Source organism: Pinus tabuliformis, chromosome 3_2 (genome assembly GCF_031772625.1).
Source record: "Pinus tabuliformis cultivar Carrire ecotype Pingquan chromosome 3_2, CPIR1, whole genome shotgun sequence".
NCBI classification, from domain to species: Eukaryota; Viridiplantae; Streptophyta; class Pinopsida; order Pinales; family Pinaceae; genus Pinus; species Pinus tabuliformis.
Window position 1 is genome coordinate 1,257,209,626 of NC_142302.1, and position 26,740 is coordinate 1,257,236,365.

Sequence of the window (26,740 nt, forward strand, 5' to 3'; positions counted from 1 at the left end):
TGATGCTGGTAATGAGCGAGATGATGATGATGGTGATGACGACGGTGGTGGTATTAATGACGGTGATGCTGCCTGATCACGTCATCGTTGCTCATATGTCCTTACCATTGTAATGTTTTTTGTATACATAATAAAATTTGTAAAAAATTTGAGATATGCATTCGGATTTAACATATAGTTTTTGCAATTTCACATTTATAAACGGGTATAGTTTTTTTGCTATTTTTACCTGCTAGGCAGGTCTTACTGGTACCGATGTCAAGAAGGGTGGTCTTGCGACCTCCTTGTCCTAATGCAGGGAATCCTATCTTAATGCGTAATAATACTTTTCTAATGCATGAGTCTTTATAAACCCTCTTTTAACATTGTAACATAGCCTAACTATGTAATATAATCATTTTATTATTAGTGGACTAATTTTAGTCTATTTTCTTTTAAATATAATATTTATAGTAAACGATATACATAATATCACTACTTTACATAATCTAAAAAATAGCTAAAGTTCTTTACTGATTAATTAAACATTTTTTATTTTTAATGAATAATCTTAAAATAATTATATATCATTTACAAAAAAATTAACATTTAATTTACTTAGTTATAGAAGCAATGTCTACAAATATATAAATTCAATTGTCTTCTATATATAGCTTCCTGCGACTAATCATAAATCATGACCGAGTGTATGAATACGGTGCATTACATATAAAATTAAATATAATTTAATATAAAGTTTGTATACGTATCCACATAAATTCAGAATAAACTATTACGACATTGGTGGAGTTTGGGTGTTCGATCCTTATTAAGCGTTGCTGTGTGTATGACAAATATGTAAAATATTATAAAATTTCAACGATTATGATGGCAGGGTCAATAGACCCCCTTTTCCACCGACCATATATACATTACATTGAATGTATAACCTTATAGTCTATTCATTATCCTAGCGGCGGTAGATAAGGTTGGCCGATAATATTTATGGTGGAGATATGATATAACCATTGACAGATATGGCAGAGCTACCAATATTGGCAGACTTCGCATATTTTATATTATGATATACATATATATACATATATATATATATATATATATATATATATATATATATATATATATATTACGACATTGTTATGGGGAGGTCGGCGAGTCGAAAACCCCGCCCAACACTTCCATATTTTACATTGCATAGCAGGACTGGTAAAGTGCTTTGGTTATATGTCGAAAGTTGCGGTTTCGATCTTCGCCTATTGACAGGTTCATATTTTACATCGTATAGGGAATAAAATCTGAAATTTGTTTATATATCATGTAATATAACTGATGCTCATATTTTGTAACGCTATATATATATTTTATATGCCCTGCGTTAAGATTTAACGCAATATAATTTGTGCTGTGGTTTAATATATATTACGGTATGATATATCATATTTATTTGAACTTTAATTTATCACTTGACACCTTAGTTCTAATAAAATTATTCCCTCGGCCATGATGACCAAGTTTGGTACACGCGTCTCCACTATATCATGCCTGCATGATGCGGTGTGGGAATATTCATTAAGCTAATTCCCTTTCAAATTTGCTTGCCATTATTTAGAGAATCTAATGGCCAAACTGCTATGTTCTGGATAGGCTGAGATTACAAAACTGCTGGACATAGAATTTGGGCAAGGTTTTGGACACATGCTAAGCACAAATCTGCGTATAGGCTACGTATATCTCTGCATCTTGAAAAAGGGCCGAGCCCCTGAAGGAGTGCTGAACAGTTGTCATATGACCTGTGGTGAAGCCATATTTAAGGGCAGAAATCTCCTTAAGATATAGCACAGAAGATAAGGGTATACTAGGGAGGTTTGAGCAGGAAATAACAACGATGTTCAGGCCGAATTAGGGTATCACTGTAGCTGTTGTCGGAGCCCTTAAAGAGGGTCGAAAATCTCAGGAATATAAGTGCACAGGCCGAGATTTTAAGGACTGTGTTGAGTGTCTTGAATAGGTGTGTGATTAGTTCTTTATATGATGATTGTAAGATAGATGTAGTCTGGTTTTAGACAGTCATAGTGACAGCCCTAAGTACAATGTTATACTCAAGCCGGTGCAGAATGATCATCTAAAGTCATTTGCAAGGAATGGCTCCGCTAAACAAAGCGATGATGAGGAGTTGGGCAACTGAATACGTAGCTGGAATCCTTTTACTGGAAAATCCGGGAGTGGTTCAGGTGTTGCAGCCAATCGAATATTTAGTGATCTGAGATTGTTCTTCAAGCTAAACAAGTAGTCCTCAGTTGGTTGAGCGAAGGAATTTAATGAAAACTCAGAGCAAACTTTTAACTGAATCACAACATAAGGATTCGATTCTCAGTGGATGGGTTAATAGTGGTTCTCATTCTTTGCTTCCATATTCACTGTACAGACTTTTGGCTCTGAAATTCAGACTTAACAGATCAGAGAGTTTGAAAATGGCTCTGATACCAAATGTAAGGGCTGTAATTATTTAAACAGCTATTTTCCCCTGAACAGATTATGAAATCTACCAAATGTAAAGTCTATAAATGATTAATCAGCTATTTACCCTGGACAGATTATGATGTAAGGACTGTACAGAATTTAACATCCATTGTAAAGAGAGTAAAGGATTTCTTAAAATCATCATGAACCTGTGATAAAATTACATAAAATTTTACAAATCTAATTGACAGAATTGATGAGAGTACCTACTTGTTTTCCTGCGTTCTTGCGGGTGAAGAGACTTCAGAATTTCTCAGCTCGCTCCTGTTACCAAAAGACCATAACCTCCTAGCCAAACCAAGTACAACCTGGGTACTCAGTCCAGATTGCTTTCCAATTTCTGCAATCTGTTCTCTCGTGCCCAAAAACTTCAAAACAAGCAAGGCTCCTTCCCACTGTGCTTCTTTCCACTTTCCTCAGATTCTTCGTTCTTCCTCCTTTCTCCCCACTTTTAGTTTTTCTTGGTTCAAATCCCCCTAAAAACTCTTTCTACCTCTATATGTAGCCTTCCTTGGTGGTGACTGCTCTCTCCACCAACGATCCCACCGCTTCCAATTGTAGTGACACCTTTTCCCTCTATGTACGTGAGTCATATTCCTTTAAAGGTGTATTTATCTTATATTTAGGATTTTTTGTTTGTTTAATTTAAATGCCTTAGGTTCATATTAAATACTTTATTTTGATTTACTTTATCATTTTAATAATTTATTAATATTCTAGGATATATAATTATATAACCATATGTAAAAATTAACTTAATTTTTACATCTATTTCTTTATAACCCTTTTAACTTTATACTTTTTTAAAATTTATATCATTGGTATTTGCTCATTAATTATGATGCATTAAGCAATATGCGTGTTGATGGGTGAAGGTAACTTCTATTTGAAGGTGTGTCATGATATTCAACATTTATAGTTAATTTTAGAATATAAATACTAGTGCAGTGCATGCGATACATGCATATGTAGCTATCATATGCATGCATTGTATGCATGCTAATATTCTTGCGCTCTCCATATTAAAGATGGGTCATTACAGAAGATGTCACCTTAGAGAATCAGTTGAAGCAATATGTCTTCAATTGATCTCTGGCATCTGCAGATATCAAAAGTCAAAGTGTTGACTTCTATTTTAAATGTACTATCTCTCTCACTTTCTTTGCTGAACTTTGAAGAACATAAAATAAGAATTGATCAAGGGTTTCCCCACATTGTGGGGTTTGTCCCTGGCTGGCGCCACATCTTGTGTCCTCTTGTCTTGGCTTGTCTTCTGCGATTTATATTTATGTTCTATCTGCAGTTTACTTTATGCTGATGTGATTGCTAATCTGGAAAAGAAATTTAAATAAATTGTTTTAGCATAGAACATGCTTAAAATTAACACTTTCCCTTCCATAATGGGCTTCGGGATGTGCCAATGTCTCCAAAACTCCAATTTGGGTTACCCAAGAATCCTATTAGGTGGTTTCTACTTCTAAAGGGGATAATATAGTCAAGGTACATCCTTGAAAAGATGGTGGCATGTGGCATATAGGTGAATGGAGTAGGGAATGAGAAGGGGCAGCCCTGGGTCACATGCTGGGGTACAACGGTAGCTAATAAGAGGGAAGCCCACACTTGGGTTTATAATGTATAGGAGGGAGCAATTGTGGTACATGAGGTGCCTCAACCTTGACTTTTCCAACCTTCTCTATATGCCTTTTGCCCTTTTATGATTTTCTTTGATTAACTGCTTGGGGTTCAAGGTGTAAGAGCATGATGTATAAAATATAGCAGTGAATACCCCCTTTAAAGGTAGGGCGGTTCATTGCCGACCAGGGGTTGGGACAATCATGGGTTCCTGTATGATGAAGGAGGTTCATAGAACCAGGAGGAACTAGGGTGATGGCCATGATGATGGGGTAGAGCTCATGAATTGGCTTTTGCCCACGTGCTAAATGTGTTTGTCTCGACCATCTTTTGCATTTTGTGGTACATTTTCCTATTGAATGTTGCCGAATATGCTTTTGTCTTTTTTTTTAGTTGCATCAACCTCCAGGCATCATTCCAGCCCTGACCCAAGGTGTGGGCAAGGGGAAGGGGCGAGCTAACCCTAGTGGACCCAGTGGAGGAATGTGGACCCAAGTGGCAGAAATGATGAATGGGGTAATAATGCGTGGAAAGGGTGTAATATAAGCGAATAAGGGAGCGAGACCACACAACCAAAATTGGGGTTTCCCATGAAATACCATCCCTAAAGCCAAATGGTCAGTAAAAGAGACCCCACGTGACTAGAATCCAAGGTTAATATCCAAAAGGGGTCTAGGGGACAAGAACACAAACCTAATCTATTCTTTCCGCTGAATCCTCCCATTAATCCATGCTTAAAAGTGTCCACGATAAGCAAACTACAATACTCAATTACCAAATGACAAGGCATACCTTTAGGTTTGAGAGACCCACCTTCAAACATACGATCATGGCAGATGGGCGAGGGACCACATGGCTGAGTCAGGTGGCGGAAAATGGCACAATGAGCTAGCTAGTGGCTGCCGACTGAGGACCATCTTGGAGAAATCTTTTTTTCCTAGGATATTACCCACAAAATGGTGGGTAACTATTACAATAGAGTTTTTTGTGGGTAACTATTACAATAGAGTTAATACAATGGGAGTTCTTTTGTTTTATGTCATTTGTTGGGAAGTTGCATTATTCAGACACCCTAACCACCTAATTAATTATTTATTTATTAATCATACCTAACATACTAATATTAATGTCACCATTACATTTACCATATTATAATAAAGTAGTCCTTATCATTGAGTTATATTGGAGCGCTATAATTCAACATATATATGACATGCAGTAATGCACATGTCGTGATGATGAAAATGTAGTACAATATCCCCTATATATCATAAGGAATAAGAGCCATGAGGCCTTTCAGGTCACTTGTTTATAATACTATGTCAATAATGTAATAATATATAATTTTTAGTGATAAGAATGTCTATTAAGTGAAGATTATACAGTAAGAGAATAATACGAACATGTTATTCTTGTGTAATCAATTGGTATTATTGTAATAATTGCTTTAGTAGGTATATGGAAACACCTTTTTCAAATCTTGAATTGAAATTGCAGCCTTTGTACTTCTACATGGAATTGGGTGTAAGAACCGGAAAAGCAAAGAGTTGATTCTGTCAAAGGTCAAGATAAGGAAATAATGTTGGAAAAGTTATGTATAAGAGTACGTGAATGAGATTGGAGTTATTGTTGATGAGAAAATTTATCTAAATTTTAGAGCTGATCACAAGGAATGGCATTGCTTAGGATCTCATAACTACAGTGTTTGTTCCCATGTCAAGGTTGGCTTCCTATGTTGAGGGAAATGCCTCTGGTTGGAGTAGACTTTTCGGTAAGAGAAACGTTTTCACTGTATGTTTGGTCTTGCATAAAATCATGAATGTAAGTACGTTAATTGACTTTTCAGGGAGTTATATATATTTCATTTATACTGCAGTATTAAAATTAATCTTATATTTATGGCTATATTTTTTGATACTTGACATTGATGGTTTTAAGTGGCATTCAGATCAGTCTAAAGGAGAGTTCACAGTATTTACAACTGGGTATTAGCTGGACATTATCTTTTCCTACCAATTCTGAGCTAAACTCAAGAGATGGTAGTCACTTATATTAATAAAGCAAAAAGTGTCAAAAAAATTTCACTATAAGAGATGAGTACTGAAATGCTCTTTACTTTTAAAAACATGTTGACATTTTTACCAAGAAGTAGAGAATGAATTTTAGGCTTGGTTCTAGATTTTTAAGCAGTGTTACCAATCTATCCACTCAAACATAACATGCACTTGGACAATTTACGAAATACATATTTCATGAAAAAAGGAAAAGTGTTAACATAGATGGACTATTACTTGTGTCTTTTGAACAAACCATTTGTTGTTTATTCATAGTGTATGTTGATAAACATACCTGTTGTGTGATATTTCATACAATTGAAATATTAACAGAATGGTGACCTATATGAGCATTTGTTATTTCATCATCATTGTATCTTTTTTTCATATCACATTCTATTTAAATTATTACATTGATTTCATTCAATATGCCACTTTTGCAGGTGGCAGCACTAAAGGAAGATGGATGTCCAAAAGTTTGGGTTGCTACATCTGATTCCTGTCAACAACACGCTGCACATGGAGCAGTGTGTATCTCAAACTTATTTACTTTTATTTTAATGAAAATAAACCAGTTTCTTTCAGCCCCACAAAACTTTTAAGAACAGTAAAACTATTTGTTTGAAAGACAAAGATGCCATCCAGAAACACTGTTATTGGTGTTTGCATTGTTTTGAAAGCTCATGGTGCTTACATCATGCAAAACCACAAGAAGGATTGCCTATTTAACTTCACATCCAAAAATTCAGATTGCAATTTGGGTGACAAGTCATAAATTTTCAAAATGAATACAAACTATGCCGCAGGATCTTGTCCATCCACCTGCCATACAAGTTGAAATCAGGAAGGATTTGTTGCTGCATGTTACCCACCACTTGTGGGTGACACCCATAGGATAAATTTTTCTCCTAGATTGTCTTCAGCCAGCAGCCAACAGCCCCTTGCAGCCACCAGATAGCTCGGTGTGCCATTATCTCCATCAACTGAGTCAACGATTATGCACCCTCCCCCATCTGTCATGATTTTATGTTTGAAGGTGGGCCTTCCAACTCCGAAGGCATGACTTTCATTATGTAGTTGGGTATTTTTGTTTACTTATGTTGGACACTTCTGGGCATAGATTGGTGGGAAGATTCAATGAAAAGAATGGGCTTGGTTTGTAATTTGTCCCCTTGTCCAACTGGGTGGTTAACCTTGTATCCTAGTCCCATGGGATCTCCTCTATTGACTACTAGCTTTAGAAGCGACACTACATGGGAAACCCCGATTTTGGTGCATGGTCTTGCTTCCCAACATCACATACATCACTCCTCCTCTGCTCATTATAACCCCTTTTCACATATTTCCCATCTGGTTCCACATTTGTCCATTGGGTCCACAAGGAGTTATCCTCCCTTCCCTTTGTTCACACTTTGGGTTGGGTCTAGAACTATGTTGCAGGAAACGTGGGGTAGGAGGGCGTTTCCGTACGGAAACGAGTACGAAACGCTGAAACGCGTTTGGTACGGCCCTAAAACGCGTTTCAGGCCGTACTGCCACGTTTCACGAAACTAAAACGTGGCCAGTACGGCCTGAAACGCGTTTCAGGGCCGTACGACCCACGTTTCAGCATTTACTTGTGTTTTTTTTATTTTTATTTTTTTAATTTCTTTTCTAATCTATTCTTACGTTAACCTAGTGACTTCTAGTTGCTTCCAGATGCCTGTCTAAAGTTATAAAAATGAACTTTTGCCCTAGTGTTGATATGCAGTTCATGGTAATGTTAAATTCTTAAAGTAAAAGGGATATTCTCCTTTATTTTTCATTTTCATCCTTTTACTTAAATTTTTAACATTACCATGAAATGACTTAGGATGTTTGAGAGTGGTTTCGCCCTCATTGGATTTCATATGGAGAAAGTAGAATTTTAGATCTCACTCAAAATCTAACAGACTTATTTGTTTTTCAGGATTTTAGGATTGGGGGAATTGCAATGTTTCCATTGGATTTTATCATGTACTAGGGTATGGAACTTGTATTTAATCGAGAGAACAAAGCCCTCTATGCAGGGGAGACTCCCAATAATCAAGAGAATGTAGGGTACTAGGGTATGAAACTTGTATTTAATCAAGAGCACTAAGGTCATTCGACTATGTAGGAGGAGACTCCCAATCAAGCACGAGACAAAAAATAAGAAATTTCTCGTGCTGATTTTGGATATTTCTATTTTCATTATGTGATTATTCATGAGTAAATGTGATGTAAATTTAGATACTTATAGTTTATGCATTGACAATTGACAATTTTATCATAATGTAATAAATTAGAATGTATCATATATGCTTTATGATTGCACATATTTCTTAAATGTCCTAATATATATATATATATATATATATATATATATATATATATATATATATATATATATATATATATATATATATATATTCGCGTTTCCCCGTTTCCAAAATTTGGGGAGGTCGCGTTTCGTATCACTTCCCGTTTCGGAAACTCGTACCCGTTTCCCCGTTTCGTGCAACCTTGGTCTAGAACGATGCCTTAGAGGTTGATGCAGCTAAAAGAAAAGTGAAAAGCATAAATTGACCACTCTCAATAGGAAATGTACCATAAAATGCATAAAATGCCTAGGACATACAAATTTAGCACGTGGGAAAAAGGCAACATGAGCTCTACCTCCCTATCATTATGGCCATCACCCTGGTTCCTAGTGCCCCTATATTGGCCCCCTACATCAATAAGCAACCCATAATGATGTGTAATCATGATTTTATGTAATTAATGTAAAGAAGGAAAATAAAATTATTTTATGCTTAAGTCATGGGTTTCATACTCAAGGGATTTTATTTTATAGATAAAGCTCCCATTGTGAGCTATTGGGTTTGGCCATTAAGTCATAAAGTCAATTGAGTCTTTGTCATGTATGAGAGACCCTTCTTGGGCATGTTACATATTTATTTGAGTCATTGTAAGAGTCAAAAGACCCTCCAAGACCAAGTCCAAGAGCTTCAAGCAAGTCGGCCTTCAAATGAAGCAATAAGCCCACTCCAAGTTAACATGTCGGCCTAAAAGCATGAAGAAGAAGTTTGTATATAGGGATTCGGCCTCATTTGAAGATTCGTTCATTCAAGCATCTGAAATAAAAGATCAAGTGCGAGAAACACAAGAAGAGAAGCCTCTCATCAAGCAAAGAAGGGAGAAGAAGGAGCCGAAGTAATTTTGATCTGTTTTGGGGCAAATACCTCTCACACGTGCGAGGAAGATTAGTACCATCTACTGCAGAAGAAGTCGAGTTATCACAGTCATCCTAGAAGGCTGAATCAAGGAAGAAACCAAGTCACTTATCAAGCTGAATTGCAGAAGAAGGAGATACTATCCAAGCAAGAAGGAAATCAAGGGATAAAATTGTTGTTTGTCCCTCACATTGCTGCAACCAGGGTTTCTGAAGAGGCCGAGAATTGCAGGTTTGTGTCAATAGGCTCTGAAGAGAAGCTGAGATCTATGGTGAAGCAATCAATTTGACTAGCATTGACTCAAGGAAGAAGAATTGTTTCAAGGAAGTCTTGTGACTTGGTCTTGGAGAGGTTGTTAGGTCAAGGGTCTTGGTCTTGGAATTCATCACTTGAAGATTCTATAAGAAGAAGAATTCGTTTTAGGTTTTTTTCTCAAGTTGGAGAGGTTTTGGCCCTGGCTGATCGCCTACATCTTGTGTCCCTTGTCTCATTGTTGTTCATATTTTGATAGTTGTTTGATGAAAAGAACATTATAATAATAAAGCTAAAGAAGAACCTAATCAAAAGAAGTAAAAAGTATTCAGAAGCAATTATCATTACTAGAGAAATCACCTCTTGTTTTTGCCCTAGATTTCTCAACATGGTATCAGAGCGAAGGTAACAAGTCAAGGAAGGGCAACTCAATAAGGGACACTCAAGGTCTCAAATATCAAGGTTCTAGAAGGATATCAAGGGCATCAAAGAATCAAGAAGATCCTCTCATCTCCAAGGAAAATTTGAAAACAAAGGCTACTTCATCATCTTGAAGGAAGTGTCAAAACCCTAGATCAATCAAAGTAGAAGTCCATAGTTAAAGCATTCTTGGGATCCTCAAATCATCATCACAAGGAAGGAGACCACAAAAGACCCTACCTCTACTCAAATTGAAGAAATCTACAAATCAAAGCATCTTGAAGTATACTCATCCAAGGAAAGAAAGAAGAAAGGAGCTATTAGCATCATCAAAAGATTCAAGGTGATCTCCCTCTCTTTGGAGTCAAGGATCACTTTTGAGGAAAACCATCTTCATCAAGAATAAGTTTTTTATTATCTATATCATCTTCAAATACAAGAAGGCAGCAAGTTGATCCTTTCCTTCCTTTGCTTTCCTTATCCTTCTTGCTTTTCCTTTCCTTTCCTTGCTTGCTCACTTTCTTTCTCCTCTTGGTGCTTTCCCCTTTTTGAGACAAATTCTAACACTAAACTGACAAAAGGCTACCAGCTGATGCTCTGAGGTCTTTTTATTGATAAGGCCTCTAATTTCCTCAATTTTCCATTATTTTCCTTCATTTTCCTCCTCACATGCAACCTGTGACCTTTCACCTTCCCTTTTCTCCTAATTTCCATTATTTTCGTAAATAATGTGCCAAAAATACCTTTTTGCCTTTCCAAAGCCTTAGCAATTTCCTTTGCCAATTTCCCCTTAGCCATAAAACACAAATGATGCCCACTAGGATATTTTGCCCAACATTCAGCTTGGAATAAGAGTACCTTGCTCGTGGTCTTATTTTACCTAAATATTAACTTTTATTACATGACCTTTTAACCATGGGTTGTTACAAGACTAATCAGATGACCACCATGTGGGACCATTTGATCGCCATAAAAAAAATCATGCCAAGGAAATCTGCGCTATTGAGGATGAACATTCCGACCAAATGAATGCCATTGAGGATAGGTTGCAGAGATTGATTAAGACCATAGAGGTTGATCAAATACAACAAATGAAAATTATGGAATCGATATATGCTGACGAAATGAAGGCCATGAGGATTGAACAAACCACTCTTCAAAGTAAACTGCTAAAGATGGAAATATCACAAGTTCAACCAAAACCAAAGGATCTAGTGCAGGAACCTCCCAGCTCGAAAAAGCAACATTTATCTTATTATAAAGAAGTCATTGATTCCAATGAGAAATGGTTAAGCAAAGATGACTTAGACAAGAAGGAAACTGAAGGAAATCAGATCGATGATTGCAACACCGATCCGGTGGTGTTGACAGAGCAGGGTCATGAAAACAAAGAAGAGTAGGTCACAAAAATCATGGACTTTCCAAATTTTCCAGATGAGCGTTATCCAAATCAGATAAAAAGTTGCACACCAATCGCATCGACATCAACATCACATCCTACTGAGAGCAAGCGTAAAAGGTGAAAGAGAAGAAGGAAGAAGTTCGATGCATCTTGTGCTCACCTACTACACCTTTTTGGAATTGTGTCAAATGATGTCAAATGGTGGCTAAAAAGGGGAGACGAAGTGCAAAAAGGCCAAAGAGGAGAGCAAATATCATAGGCTAAAATCACGAGGAAGCCAAAATCAAAAGCCTAAGTCTTGAAGCCAAAAGGAAAGCCGAAATCCAATGGGAGGTTGAAATTTCGGAGGTCGAAATATATAGTGTCGAAATTTGGGACCCGATCACATCAGAACCCTTTTAAATTCCTTTTTGAAAAAGTTCCGATGAGAGGGGCTTCGATATTATATGGCACCCAGTCATGGAAAACCAAAGGGACCAAGGGCGTAGAACTGGGCAGAGCACCTAAGTGCTAAGATGGAATTTCGGAGGATGGTGGCATCAGAACTTTGCTTTAATTCTTAATTGAAAAGCTTTTGATGAGAGGAGCTCTGATATCATGTGGCAGCTAGTCACGAAGACTCAAAAGAATCGAGGGTGTAGAGCGGGAAGAGCACCTAAGTGCCAAGAAGGAATATTGGAGGTTGAAGGCATCAGAACTCTTTTTAATTCCTTTTTGAAACTTCTGATGAAGAGGGGCTCCAATACAGACTAGCGCTTGGTCATGAAAATACAAAGGAAAGCAACGCAAAACCAAGGACCCTAGGGATCCTTTCTCTCTCCTCAAAACTGGACACATGGCAACAAATAGTTGGTTCCGAGAAGCTGACAGGGCAGATTACGTCAGCATGACGTGGCCGGACAAGGACATGTGGCAGGCAATTTTGGCATTTTGGAGGGCCTAAAGGGACAAATCTAGGTGACACGTGTCACCACTTAGGAGGCGCCATGTGGAGATGATGACACCAACATGACGTCATTTCAAAGATCTATATTTTGGAGGTGAGAGAAATCAGAACTATTTTATAATTAGCTTTTGAAAATGTTTTGATGAAGAGGGCTTCGATATTATATGGCGCCCGATCATGGGAACTCTAGAGAACCAAGGGTGCAGAGCTGGGACCGAGCACCAAGAGCTATGAGCTCATCAGAAGTGGGAGTTTTCGTAACTCCAATGTTAATTCTTAATTTGAAAACTTCCAATGAAGAGGGCTTCGATATTATATGGTGCCTAGTCATGGGAACTCCAGAGAACCAAGGGTGCAACGCTGTGGCTGAGCACCAAGATCTATGAGCTCATCAGAAGTGGGAGTTTTTGTAACTCCAATGTTAATTCTTAATTTGAAAACTTCTGATGAAGAGGGCTTCCAATGCAGACTGGCACATGGTTGTGAGAGATCCACAAAACCTAGAGCCAAGGGAAGATTTAGCACCTAAGTGCTATGGGCCATATCAGGGATGCGAATATTGTAACTCCTGTGTAAATTCTAATTTGGAAAAGTTTCGATGGTGAAGGGGCTCCAATATGTGGTGGCGCTTGGTCATGACCATCCAAAGAACCAAGGGTGAAGCACGAATTACAAAGGGAGATAATCCCCCGGCAGGGTCCCATGGGATAAATAAGAAGAGGGCCAATGGAAGAGGAGCTTGAAGGCATTATCACTTTATGTTTTTAGAATGTTACAAATGAAGTTATGAGGATAGAAGGCTTCGATATTGTCACGCCTATGCATTAAGCCTTTGGTCACAAGCAGTGGTCCCATGGTTGATAAGCGATAAAGGAGCTTAAGCAAGAGGAGCCAAGGGCGATCGAAGTTCTGTGTTTTCGTAACGATCTTTTATAAGAGTTACGAGATGTATTGGGTTTCAATAGTATAGCCTAGAGTGTATGCAGGTGGACGAGTCGACATTTATGTCATGGGACATCTTCGACACCACCACACCTGATCATGGCCAGTTCCAAGAGGTGAGATTAAACAGTTAGGGTGAGAAACCAACAGGCATATTTGTCGGTAACCGCGAAGGAACACCGTGGCAGAGACGTGGCCTAATCAATGGCGATCACAGCAATTGGCATGGAGATTTTTACTATAGGCATCATTCAGTTTTCCCATGTTTTGTTGTTTTGTAATTTCTGCATTTCAAAGAAGGAATCAATCTCTTACGTAATCATTTGAATATGTGCATGCCGAGACAACTAGTCAATCAGATAGCTGTAACATTAGAAAATTTTTGTAATTGTTGATTCAAAGCTACCCCTCTGCCCATAAACAGGGGGAAGAACTCATTTGAGAGGTTTCAAAATTCTATTTCTAGAGGTCCGAAATCTGCCTTTGCAGGTATTCCAAGTTCTGTATACAGAAAGAGGTTCCAACTCTTGGTTCAATGACTTGTTCATGAGGTGCTAATGCTTATACAAATGTCAACTGTGTTGGACCTATGATATGGACTCCATTTTCAAAGATTAATGAAGTAGATTTGGTGATTCCAAGTGGAGTAATGTGTAGTATGTGTTCCCCTCTGTTTGTCATTTCATGTATGTTTATCTTCCTCTGAAATTGTGTAAAGAAGCTGTTGGTTTCACTCTCAAATTATGGATTTACTTATGTTATAGGGTAGCAATAGTACCTGTGCAATTACAGATTTACCAATGTTATATTGTAGCCAACAGTACTTGTGAGATCACAAATTTACCAATGTTATTTTGTGACAGAATGTACCCATGAAAATATAGAGCTAGAAACCTTAAATGCACTCCACAATTTCTGCACTTTCATCTCCTTATTCTTCCATAATTCTGCTGGGATTCATTGCTTAGGATTTTGTGTTATCCAGCCCTCTGTGTTGAATTACTTTCCTTATTGTCTCTCTCTCCATTTTTTTACTGCAATGACAAATGTTACACTGCATTTTACTGTGTGTTGATCATCATATCAGGGCATTTATCCTTGGGATGAGTGGTATCTGCCTACATATATATATGTGTGTGTGTGTGTGTGTATGTTATGTCTACCTTGGTGAAGGGTGATTGAACCAAGTTCTGAATCAATCTAATTCCAATTATATTAAATACAAAGTGCAACACAAATCTTAGAAAATCCTCAAAGCACTCCTCTAAGATGTCCTAGGCACTGACCCTTTCCTCAACCTAGGGGTTGTCTCTAGGAGCTACAACATCTTCTGGCACCGTTGCCGGGGAATGAATCAGAACATTTTTCCCTAGGTACGACAATTTTTACATTCCCTCTGTTAGGTGAGCAAGGGAAGTGTGGGTTGAAGATCTCTCACCTTGGCGACTCCACTGTCTGAATCTTATTTTGAGCACCCTGGTTTTCGAAGACCTCATACTCGCTTTGATACAAGCTAGCAGAAAACTCCTCCTGTATTCAACCCTGAGAAAATCATATCCCAAAGGATTTGCAAAGGGCAGACGATTCCACAAGATATTTTCCAGAAATATCATCAACTAGCTCTCAAAAAGCTGTGATAAACTACCCTGAGTCTGCCTCCAAAGTCTTGGAATATCCTGAAGAACATTGTGCATTGTTTGGCTCATTTCCTTCTAGAGTAAAAAACGAAGAAGCTTTTGTTAGTTCACCCTCTTTCTCATTTCATCCCTCCCCTGAAACTGAAGAAGTTAAAGACATCCTTATAAACAGTCCCACGCAGAGTGTGAATAGCTTCCCAACCTAGATCTAGTCAGTTGCGACTCAGATTGTGAAAATTCCACAATCAGAATCCTATTGCAACAATTGGAAATTATTCTCCTAATTGTTATTTTAAATAGCAATTTATTCACTGTTTCCTACAACGAATACTGAATAACTCACACTACAACCTACACAAACAAAACTACGGCAGAATAAATGCTGGAAGAAATGCCAGCACACACACAAAATAATACAGCTATTTTTGGACAATTGTCCCTGAAAAACCCAACTTGTGAAAACCGGTACAACAACTGGGGGTTTTATTATTAAGCAACAGTGAAATAATCTAAGTACAACTAGATGCCGAAACTGGCAATCCTACAGAGAAATACTGGCAAGAAAAATCTAGTGAGGAAATCTCCTCACTCCATAGGCAAATTTGGGCTCTGACCTCAGCGCAAATTGAGCCGTCCAAACTGCAGCTGCGCAACCACTACGCCACCCTAGCGCAATTCCTTTTGCACTTAGTTCGAACCAGCTTCTCCTAAAGTTGTGTGGTCTGCTGCTATTTGGGAAAATGTCTCTCCTGGCCCTCGGAACCTCTATCCAGCTTCTGGCACTGAAACTCAGCTTTCCCCAACAGATTCGAAATTGCCTCTAGAGGCTACTACGCTGCTATACATTAGCCTCACTATGGCTCCTCTGCCTCTCTGCAAATGCATTCACTGGATCTGGAATCCTTCCTCCGTCTTCACTGTCTCTGCCCTTCTTTCACTGCTTTGATCTTACTAGCTCTCTCCGGCAACTGACTACTACTTAGAAAATCGATCTACTCATGAAATCAAATTGCTCAAGTGTCTTCTCCAAGTGCCCATTGACTTCTTCTTATAATCCTCTTTTGGAACTCCAATGGCCAAGATTAAATTTTAATCGATGGCTAGGATTAACTTGAAGTCGATCCGTGTGAGTTTCTAGATTATTTATGCCTTGACTTAATTAATTTTGATTAATTAACCATGTCCCTAAGTTTAGACTTAGGAAATATTTAAAATCTGGTTAATTATCTAATTAAGTCATTTCTAGGCGGAATTTCCAGAAATGATTTCTGGGTTTTGGAGATCTCCTGTATTCTAGCCTCTCCACAAAATTCTGTAGCTAGAACACATTCGATACTACAAAAACTAACACAGATACCCCCTGAACAAGGACCTGTAATAAATATTCTACCACCTCCCTTGCTCAATATGGCTGTCCCAGGATTTCTCCTGAACAAATATGCCCCATTAGACTTTCCACAACCCTTGAATGGTATGCCACAAGACTATCTCAAGCTCTTGCCAAGATTCACGATGACATTTTAGCACAAAGGCATGTAGAAACTTTCTGTGCATTTGCAGAAAATCTCAATGTAGAACACCTAGATGTGGTGTTAAGACTTTTTGTCTAGTCTCTTGATGGGGAAGCTAGGAAATGGTTTAAAGCCCTACCAAATGCTTCAATCACTACTTGGGAGGAGATGGAGAATTCTTTCATGCAAAAATGGGGAGAGAAAAGGGACCATGGGTATATCCTCACTGAATTCAATGCTATGAAGAAAAAACATAATGAAGATGTGTTAGAATTCATAAAAAGGTTTAACAAATTGTACAATAGTCTCCTTGCTGAAATCAAACCTCCATAGGTTGCTGCTAAAGTGGTTTTTGCTGGGGCCTTTGAACCAGAATTTGGTTTCACTCTTAGAGAAAGGAAGTCTCGCTCCTTAGACCAGATTCAAATAGATGCTTTAGAAGTTGAAGCAAATTTCACCTCTACTGGGAAGTGGAGAGGGAGAACTGATCATGGAGATAGGAGAAGGGGAAAATAGGAAGCTAGTTCCTCAAACTAGGGAAAGGAAACTCGAGCAGAAACTCGAGGAATTGAACAAGCTGATAAGAACCTTGTTCAACAAGCTTGTGAAACTGGAGTTAGAAAACAAAACCTCCTTTGAAATTGAACATAAAGTTCCTTTGAAGAGTGGGGCGAAACTATACAAACAAAAGCTTAGGTAGATTAACCCCCTGTTACTTCCATCAATTGAGAAAGAGGTGAGGAAGTTACTCGAAGCTAAAATTATCATACCTCTGAGGTATTCAGATTGGGTGGCAAATCGAGTTCCTGTCACGAAGAAGAATGGGGAAATAAGGCTGTGTATTGACTTTAGGAATCTGAATAAGTTCTCACTAAAGGATAATTATCCTCTGCCAAGAATGGACTACATTCTGCAAAATGTGGTGGGCTCTGCTTGTATGTCTATGATGGATGGTTTCTCTGGATACAATCAAGTAGTTGTGCATCTTGAGGATCAAAAGAAAACTGCTTTCACCATGCTCCGGGGAACGTTTATGTATGCCAGAATGCCCTTCGGTCTCATTAATACAGGAGCCACTTGTCAGAGAGCAATGGATATAGCGTTTGTGGGAGAATAAGATAAGTTTTTGGTAATTTACCTAGATGACATCATCGTTTTTAAAAAGCAGAAGGACCATATTAAACATCTACGGCTCATTTTTGAGAAATGTAGAAAATATGGCTTGTCTTTAAATCCTAATAAGTCTCAGTTTGCTCTACGTCAGGGAAAGATGCTAGGACACATCATGGAAAAAGAGGGGGTGAAGATAGATCCCAAGGGGGTGGAGGCCATCAACAACATCCCATTACCGAGAAATGTCAGGCCAGGCAGTAACTCTCCAAGGGCAGAAAAACTGATTGGTGTGTTTATTCCATAGGTATGGTATTGTTTTATACATTAGGAGTGATTGTTCAGTTCATCTTCCGATGACTGTTCACATTCCTGATTTATTTATTTTACAAATTCCCCAATCATGAAGATTAGGTGTCAACATTCCCCCCCTTAATCTGAAGGGATGTTGGTGAGTCCAAGCATCATTCTGAATCGTTCAAGCTTTTCCTTTCCAAGTGCTTTGGTGAAGATGTCTGCAATTTGCTCATTTGTGGAACAATGACAGAGATGGATTGTTTTGGCCTCAACATGATGTCGAATCAGATGATATTTAGTATTGATATGCTTTGTTCAATCATGGAACTTTGGATTCTTGGCCAACTTTATTGCAGAGGTGTTATCAATCATGAGTGGAGTTGATTGTACTTGTTTTACCTGCAAATCTTCAAGAATTTTCCTGAGCCACACAATTTCTTTCGTTGCTTCAGCTGCTGCCACGTATTCTGCTTCAGTTGTGGAATCTGCTGGAACTGATTGTTTGCGTGATCTCCAGGAGACAGCTCCTGATCCAAGACTCATAGCATATCCTGAAGTAGATACCCCAGTTTCTTTGTCTCCATCGAAGTCTGAATCAAAGTATCCAATCAAGCTGAAGTCGTCCACCTGTGTATACTTGATTCCAAGGTCTTGAGTTCCCTTCAAGTACCTTAGAACTCTTTTTGCAGCAGACCAATGTCCTTCACAAGGCTTTTGCATGAACCTGGAGAGGATTCCAACAGTAAATGAAATGTCTGGTCTGGTAGTAGTGAGGTAGATGAGACTTCCTACAAGCTGTTTATACTTTGTTGCATCCTCAAATTCCTTTTCTTCAATAGATGTGAGCTTTAAGTTTTGTTCCATTGGAGTAGAAAGAGGATTGCACTCTGTCATGCCAAATCTGTTTAACAAATCTCCAATGTATTTCTTTTGAGAAAGAAATATGGATTTTGGATGTTGGGTTACTTCAATGCCAAGATAGTAATGAACATAGCCCAAATTAGTCATTTCAAAACTTTTCCCTAATTCCTTCTTTATGGATGCAATGTAGCTTTCATTGTTCCCTGTCATTAAAAGATCATCTACATATACCACAAGATACCCAATTGTTTTGCCAACTTTTTTGACAAATAAAGTTGCATCATCAAGATCAAAATGATTGAAGTTGACTTTCAGAAGATGCTCAGTTAGTTTTTCATACCAGGCTCGCGGTGCTTGTTTGAGGCCATACAAGGACTTCACAAGTTTGCATACTTTATGTTCATGTCCTTTCACAGAAAATCCTTCAGGCTGGGACATAAAAACATTCTCTTTTAGATCTCCATTCAAGAATGCAGTTTTTACATCCATTTGATGGACTTTCCAACCGTTTTGAGCAGCTAGTGCAAAGAGTGTCCGGATGGTGGCCCATTTTGCTGTGGGGGAAAAAGTTTCCTCATAATCGACCCCTTCCTTCTGTGCAAAGCCTTTTGCCACAAGCCTAGCTTTGTGCTTGTCAAGTGAGCCATCAACTTTGTATTTGTTCTTGTAGACCCACTTGCAGCCAATTGGTTTGGTTCCAAATGGAGGATCAACCAGCTTCCAAGTGCCATTCTTTATGAGGGCATCATACTCCTTTTTCTTCGCTTCTTTCCATTCATCATGAGAAGCAGCTTCTTTGAAGGAAGTTGGTTCAAAATCTGTAGACAAGTTCAATTCACAATCATAAGTAACATCCATATCAACAGGTGAATTAGAGTCATCTACATCACCTCCATTTTGTCGGTTTGAATTTCTGGTTCCTGTTTTTCCAATTTCATCAAGATGAACACTTTCAAGTGTCTTTGTCAGCCACTTTGGGGGACCTTTCTGAGATGGTCCAGACTGCTTTGTTGATTGAGTTGGGACTGAATCAAGATTGAGTCTCCCAATTCTATCAATTACATCACTTAAAGCATCATCCATTGTTGGAGTTTCATGCAGGGGAGATTGTTCTTCAGAAGAAGATTCCACATGTTGATCTAGTATAGGAATCCCCCCTTCAAGATGTGGAATCTGATTATCAAATTCTTGAAATGATTTCGTTTTTGCGAATCTATCCAAGCGATCAAGTTGCCGCTCAACAACATTGTCAGATTTGGATGATTCAAGAAAAATGACATCTCTAGATACAACAAACTTTTTATTTACTTCATCATAGAGGCGGTATGCTTTAGAGGTGTTTGAATACCCCAGGAAGATACACTTACGACTTCTAGCACCAAGTTTGTTTCTATGTACCTTTGGTATCAAAGCATAACAGGTGGAACCAAAGATCCTGAGATGTTTTACCGAAGGAACATGTCCATACCACAATTCATAAGGAGTCTTGTTTCTTATATCATTAGATGGACATCTATTCTTTATATATGCAGCACATAGAACAACATCAACCCAAAACATTATCTTTACATTTTTGAAGAAAAGCATGGATCGTACGATATTCAAAATTGTTCTATTCATTCTTTCTGCTACACCATTTTGTTGGGGATTATAAGGTACAGTTGTTTGATGTTTGATCCCATGTTGGCGAAGATAGTTTTCAAATTCATTTGATGTATATTCTTTTCCATTATCAGTGCGAATAGACCCAATATGAGATTGTGCATCATTTTCAATCCATTTATGAAAATTCTTGAATGTTTGAAAAGCATCAGATTTGTTCTTCAATAAATAAACCCAACACATTCTGGTGTAATCATCAATAAATGTCATGATATATTTATTTCCATTTGCAGAAGGAACAGGCATTGGACCACATAAATCTGAATGAATGAGTTCAAGCTTCCTATGTGCTCTTGAATGTGAATCATGAAAAGACTGTTTGCTATGCTTTCCTAGAATGCAAGCATCACATTGCTTATGTTTCCTAGGAATTGTAGGCAAACCAGCAACACCATTTTTCTTCAATAAGCGGAGACTGTCATAGTTTAAATGTCCAAATCTAGCATGCCATAATAAACTTGATGGAAGTGTACCTTCTTCATGATGAGAAATATATGAGAAATGTTGTGCATGAGCAGAGGTTCCTTGCAGTTTGAGAATTCTTTCTTCTTCTATTCCCCTCATGACAAGTGAGTGGTCAGATGCTTTTCTTACCTCAAGCTTGCCATCAAATATATGAATGGAGTGACCTTGCTGGCAGATGTGGACCAAGGACAACAAGTTTCTCTTGAGCTGTGGGAGATATAGAACATGATCCAGAAGAAAGTCTGGAAGACCAGGCAGTTTAAGCCTGATTGTGCCAAGCCCTGATGGCTTGATTTTTGACTGATCTGCAAAGTATACTGCTCCATCAACATTGTCAGTGAAATCTTCAAAAAAATCTTTCCTATGAGTCATATGACAGGTTGCTCCTAAATCAAGCAAGCAATCATTTTTCGAAGAAGCAAGTGAAGCATTAAACAAATCTTCATTTACTCCAATGTTACATTGTGCCTCAATATAGTGAGCGGATTCAGGTGCTTTACCTTTGTCTGTATCATCAATTTTACCTTTCTGCTGGTTTCTTTTCTACTCAGTTTTGTCCCATGGTAGCTTGCATGTAGAAGCATCATGTGATCCATTTCGTTTGCAGCAAATGCAATGCAGATCTGCTTTTTCTCCTTGAGAATGTCTGCCCCCCTGCCTCTGAAGTATCTTCCTCTTCCTCTTTGTCCACCTCTTCCTCTTGTAGAATCTTGAGCAGGATGCTTTTCTTTATGAGCAAGGCAAACAGTCTCTTCAAAAGATTCAGGGACTGTCTTCTTTCCAAAGGCTCTCTCTTTCAACAAACTTTTTCACAAGAGAGTCAAAGGTTATATCTTTAAGATTTCCATTTGCTTGTAAAGACTCAAGATAATTGGAGTAAGTAGGATAGAGTGCCTTGAGAAAAGCAATAAGAGGGATATCCAGCTCAACCTTAGTGGATTTGATATCATGCATTATGGATTTTACTTCAGATGCAAGAGCAAGAGGATCATTATTTTTCAGTTCAAGAGTGAAGAGTTTAATCATGAGCTGAACAACTTCAAGTGCAGAATGTGAGTCATAGAGTTCTTTGAGCTTTTGTAAAGCTTCAAAGGCAGTTGAATATGATGAAATATGGCGACTTACTTCTTCATTTACAAATGCTGCGATTAATGCATATGCTTTGCTGTTCTTGTTATCCCAAATGACGAGCTCTTTGTCTGATGTAGGCTGTACTGGGTCATTGCCTCCTTCTCCGACACACACTCCCTTCCACAACTCATTGAAGATGAGAGTGTGTTTTATCATCCGGGACCATTCAGGATAGTTCTCCTTGCCAGTGAGAACTATTCCTACCATAGAGATGATTGAATGCATTCTGTAAAAAATACTTCTGCTGAAAAAAAATTCCTTACGTTACAGCCTTATGCACTATATTTTCTTCAAATCCCTCTAATGTTTGATAGAAGCATCAACATTTCATTGTACATATCACTTCAATATATCACTTTAATGCCTTTTTTTACCATTCAAATGATAAAAAAACTGTGCAATACTACTATGTTTTGAATGATATATAAAACGCGCAATACCACAAATGCTTTGATATATAAACCACTTTGAAAACAACGCAATACTTTGAATGATATATAAATGCTTTGAATGATATAACCTGCGTAATACCATGAATTCAACAAAAGTTTTGAATGATATACACTGCGTAATACTTTGACTCAACTGCTCAACACTATACCAAAACCGCCATCATAAATATACACTGGAATTAAAATCACGCTCTTGTCATTTATTGACATTCTCAAGCTTAAGGGATACATTATACCTCCTTGCAGAAGACAAATGCGAAGCCTTTTCATGCGGAGTCTCTGCCTTGTCGAGGGCTAAAGTCTGCTTGGCAAGTATGCAGCCCATTTGTACACGAAAAGGAGCTCCAATCACACAGACGAAACCTTAAATCCCGCTTCCATTTCCAACCAAAGCTTAAGTTTCTTTGAAAATTCAATCATTTCCTTCTACTGCACAATCTATCAAAAAACTGTAACTTAAAGTCCAGGCAACAACCAGCTACCGTCTCACAAGCCAACGTTCAACGTAACAAGCACCGAGCCGAAGGGAGGAGTCCACAAATGGAAATGAAAATGCGGCTAAAAAAAAATGTAATTAAAGTTCAAGCAACAAGTTATGGAGACACTAATGGAATATCAACAATGGGTAAGCTGTGTCACGTCAACATCATCTGATTAAGACCGAATCTCCTATATTATTTTCTTGATTTGGGTTGATAGAGACAAGCTGGTGCGTCCATGTACAGTCCTTCTAATTTTAATAATTTGGTTCATGTTGGGAGATATTGCAGGAGGAGCATGCGGATATGATGATATGTACGCAGTTGGGTATGGGGTAAGCAACACGGCAGTGAGCAGCATTATGTTCAAGGAAGGGGCGGCATGCGGGGCGTGCTATGAATTGTTGTGTGATGCAAAATCCGATCCAGCTTGGTGCATCGACGGTGGGAGGACGTTAACAACCATGAGCGTTGGGTCCAACGCATCTCTGGGCAGCGACAGAGGCAGAGCAGTGCAGTGCATCATCATTTCTGGGCAGCGACAGAGGCAGAGCAGTGCAGTGCATCATCATTTCTGGACAAAGGCAGTGGCAGAGATGAAGGGAGTTACGACTATTCTTAGGACTGGCTCTGATACCATGTCAGGTTAGGCAGTAACTCTCCAAGGGCAGAAAAACTGATTGGTGTGTTTATTCCATAGGTATGTTATTGTTTTATACATTAGGAGTGATTGTTCAGTTCATCTTCCGATGACTATTCACATTCCTGATTTATTTATTTTACAAATTCCCCAATCATAAAGATTAGGTGTCAACAAGAAATAAGAAAGAAATCCAAACTTTCTTGGGCAAAATCAACTTTTTAAGGAGGTTCATACCCAATTATGCTGAGATAATTAAAGAAATTACAAAGATGTTGAAGAAGGATAGGGAGGTAAAATGGACTGAAGAAGCTCGAGAGTCATTCTCTAGGATCAAAAGGGCCTTTGCAGAAGCTCCTGTATTAGTCAACCTTGACTATCTAAAACCATTTTTCATTTTCTCTTTTGCTTCCCCTCATACAATGATTGCTGTGTTATTGCAAAAAAACAATGAAGGACATGAGCAACCAATAGCATTTTTCAAGCAGGTGCTACGAGATGCTGAGCTAAAGTATAACATTCTGGAGAAGAAGGCCTATGCCTTGGTCAAGGCCCTGAAGACCTTCAGAATATATGTCCTGCAATCAAGCATAACAACTTATGTTCCTACAAGTGTTGTGAAAGACATTCTGGTACAAGGGGACATTATAGTTGGAGAGCTAGAACCCATAAAATTCTCAAAGCAAGTTTCTATTGGCCCAAGTTGTTTGGTGAGGTACATGCATATGTTCGGGCCTGTGAGAAGTGCCAAATGTTTGCTGAAAAGCAGAAATTAACACCTTTTCCTTTAATCCCTATTTTTGTTGAAGAACCTTTCAGACAGTGGGGGTTAGACTTCATTGGGGAAATACACCCACCCTCCAGTGATCAACACAAATGGATTCTTACGGCCACTGATTACTTCACTAAGTGGGTGGAAGCAGTCCCAACTAGAAATGCAACCGATGTCGTGGTTATCAAATTCATGGAGGAGAATATCCTTGCCAGGTTTGGTTGCCCAAGGAAGATTATCACTGATAATGCTCAAGTTTTTAAATCTGCCAAGTTTCTGAGCTTCTGCCAGAAGTATAACATCATTGTGGGTCACTCCACTAGCTACTATCCACAGGGAAATGGATTGGCCGAATCATCAAATAAAACCTTTGCAAGGATTCTTAAGAAGACAATATAAAAAAATAAGAAAAACTGGGACTCACAACTGAAGTTTGCTTTATGGGCCAATAGAGTTACTACCAAGAGGTCAACTGGGAAATCTCCTTTTGAATTAGTGTATGGGAAAGCTGCAATTTTCCCTATACAACTAGCAATTCCAGTGGCCAAAATTCTATAGGATGTTGATGAAGAGCCAAATTCTCTAACTAGGAGGATCAATTAGTTGGTAGAACTTCAAGAAACCAGGGGGGGAATGACTCAGAATCTGATTCAATATCAGGAAAAGACTACGACTTTATTTGACAAAAGGGCAAATGACAAAACCTTACAGCTAGGGGATTTGGTGCTCAGTGGGATGTCAAACGAGAAGATAAAGGAAAACATGGAAAATTTGATCCCTTATGGTTTGGACCTTTCAAGATTGCTGAGGCAAAGGGGAACAATACTTTCTTGTTGGAAAACTTGGATGGTGAAGTGCTTGAGCTGCCTGTGAATGGGCAGTTTCTCAAGTTTTACTTCCAGCACTAAAGAGGTCCATTTTCACCCACTGTACATACCGGTGAGCCATTGTATATACCAGTAATGCTTTAAGTTCTTAATGTTTATGTTTTTTGCTTTTCATATACTTGAATAAAATGACTCCATGCCCAATGGATAGAAGGCACTAATTTGCAGGTTCTCAATGCATTGCTTGCAATACATTGTCCCCAATTGGAGCTGATGTTGTCACCTACTACACCTTTTTGCAATTGTGTCAAATGATGTCAAATGGTGGCCAAAAAGGGAGTCAAAGTGCAAAAAGGCCAAAAATGAGAGAAAATATTAGAGGCCAAAATCACGAGGAGGAAGCCAAAATCAAAACCCTAAGCCTCGAAGCCAAAAGGAAAGTCGAAATCCAAAGGGAGGCCAAAATTTCAAAGGCTGAACTCTAAAGAGGAGTGCCGAAATTTGGGACTCGAGCACATAAAAACCCTTTTAAATTCCTTTTCGAAAAAGTTCTGATGAGAGGGGCTTCGATATTATATGGGACCCAGTCATGGAAAACCAAAGGGACCAAGGGTGCAGAACTGGGCAGAGCACCTAAGTGATAAGATAGAATTTTGGAGGATGGTGGCATCGGAAATTTGCTTAATTCTTAATTGAAAAAACTTCCAATGGGAGGAGCTCTGATATCATGCTACAGCTAGTCACGAAGACTCAAAAGAATCGACGGCGTAGAGCAGGCGGAGCACCTAAGTGCCAAGAAGGAATATCAAAGGTTGAAGGAATCATAATTCTTTTTAATTCCTTTTTGAAAAAATTCTGATGAAGAGGGGCTTTGATACAGACTGGTGCTTGGTCACGAAAATACAAAGGAAACCAGCGCAAAACCAAGGACCTTAGGGACCCTTTCTCTCTCCTCAAAATTGGACACATGGCAGCAAATAGTTGGTTCTGAGAAGCTGACAAGGCAGATTACGTCAACATAACGTGGCCGAACAAGGACACATGGCAGGCGATTTCAACATTTTGGAGGGCCCAAAGGGACAAATTTGGGTGACATGTGTCACCGACTCACCACTAAGGAGGCGCCACGTGGAGATGATGACGCCAACATGACGTCATTTCAGAGATTCGTATTTCGAAGGTGAGAGAAATCGGAGCTCTTTTAGAATTAGTTGAAAATGTTCCGATGAAGAGGGCTTCGATATTATATGGCGCCCGATCATGGGAAGTCCAGAGAACCAAGGGCGCAGAGATGGGGCCGAGCACCAAGAGTTATGAACTCATCGGAAGTGGGAGTTTTCGTAACTCTAATAATTCTTAATTTGAAAACTTTCGATGAAGAGGGATTCAATATTATATGGCGTCGAGTCATGGGAAATCCAGAGAACAAAGGGTGCAGAGCTAGGGCTGAGCACCAAGAGCTATGAGCTCATCGGAAGTGGGAGTTTTCGTAACT

At 38.6% G+C, this 26,740-nt stretch overlaps 1 protein-coding gene across 4 annotated transcripts in view; it reads left to right on the forward strand.

Annotated features, from left to right (window-relative positions):
- Positions 1-26,740, forward strand: part of LOC149185300 (yacP-like NYN domain protein) — a 394,333-nt gene that overhangs the window by 191,825 nt on the left and 175,768 nt on the right. For 3 of the 4 annotated variants that reach the window (XR_016257373.1, XM_089417893.1, XM_089417895.1), the window contains exon 8: positions 6,650-6,733. The exons of the other annotated variant lie outside the window; for it this stretch is intronic. Coding sequence is in view for 2 of the 3 variants with exons in the window: in XM_089417893.1 (XP_089274019.1) it covers positions 6,650-6,733 (84 nt within the window). In the remaining variant the exon portion in view is untranslated. The remainder of the gene's footprint in view (positions 1-6,649; positions 6,734-26,740) is intronic. 4 annotated transcript variants of the gene reach the window in all.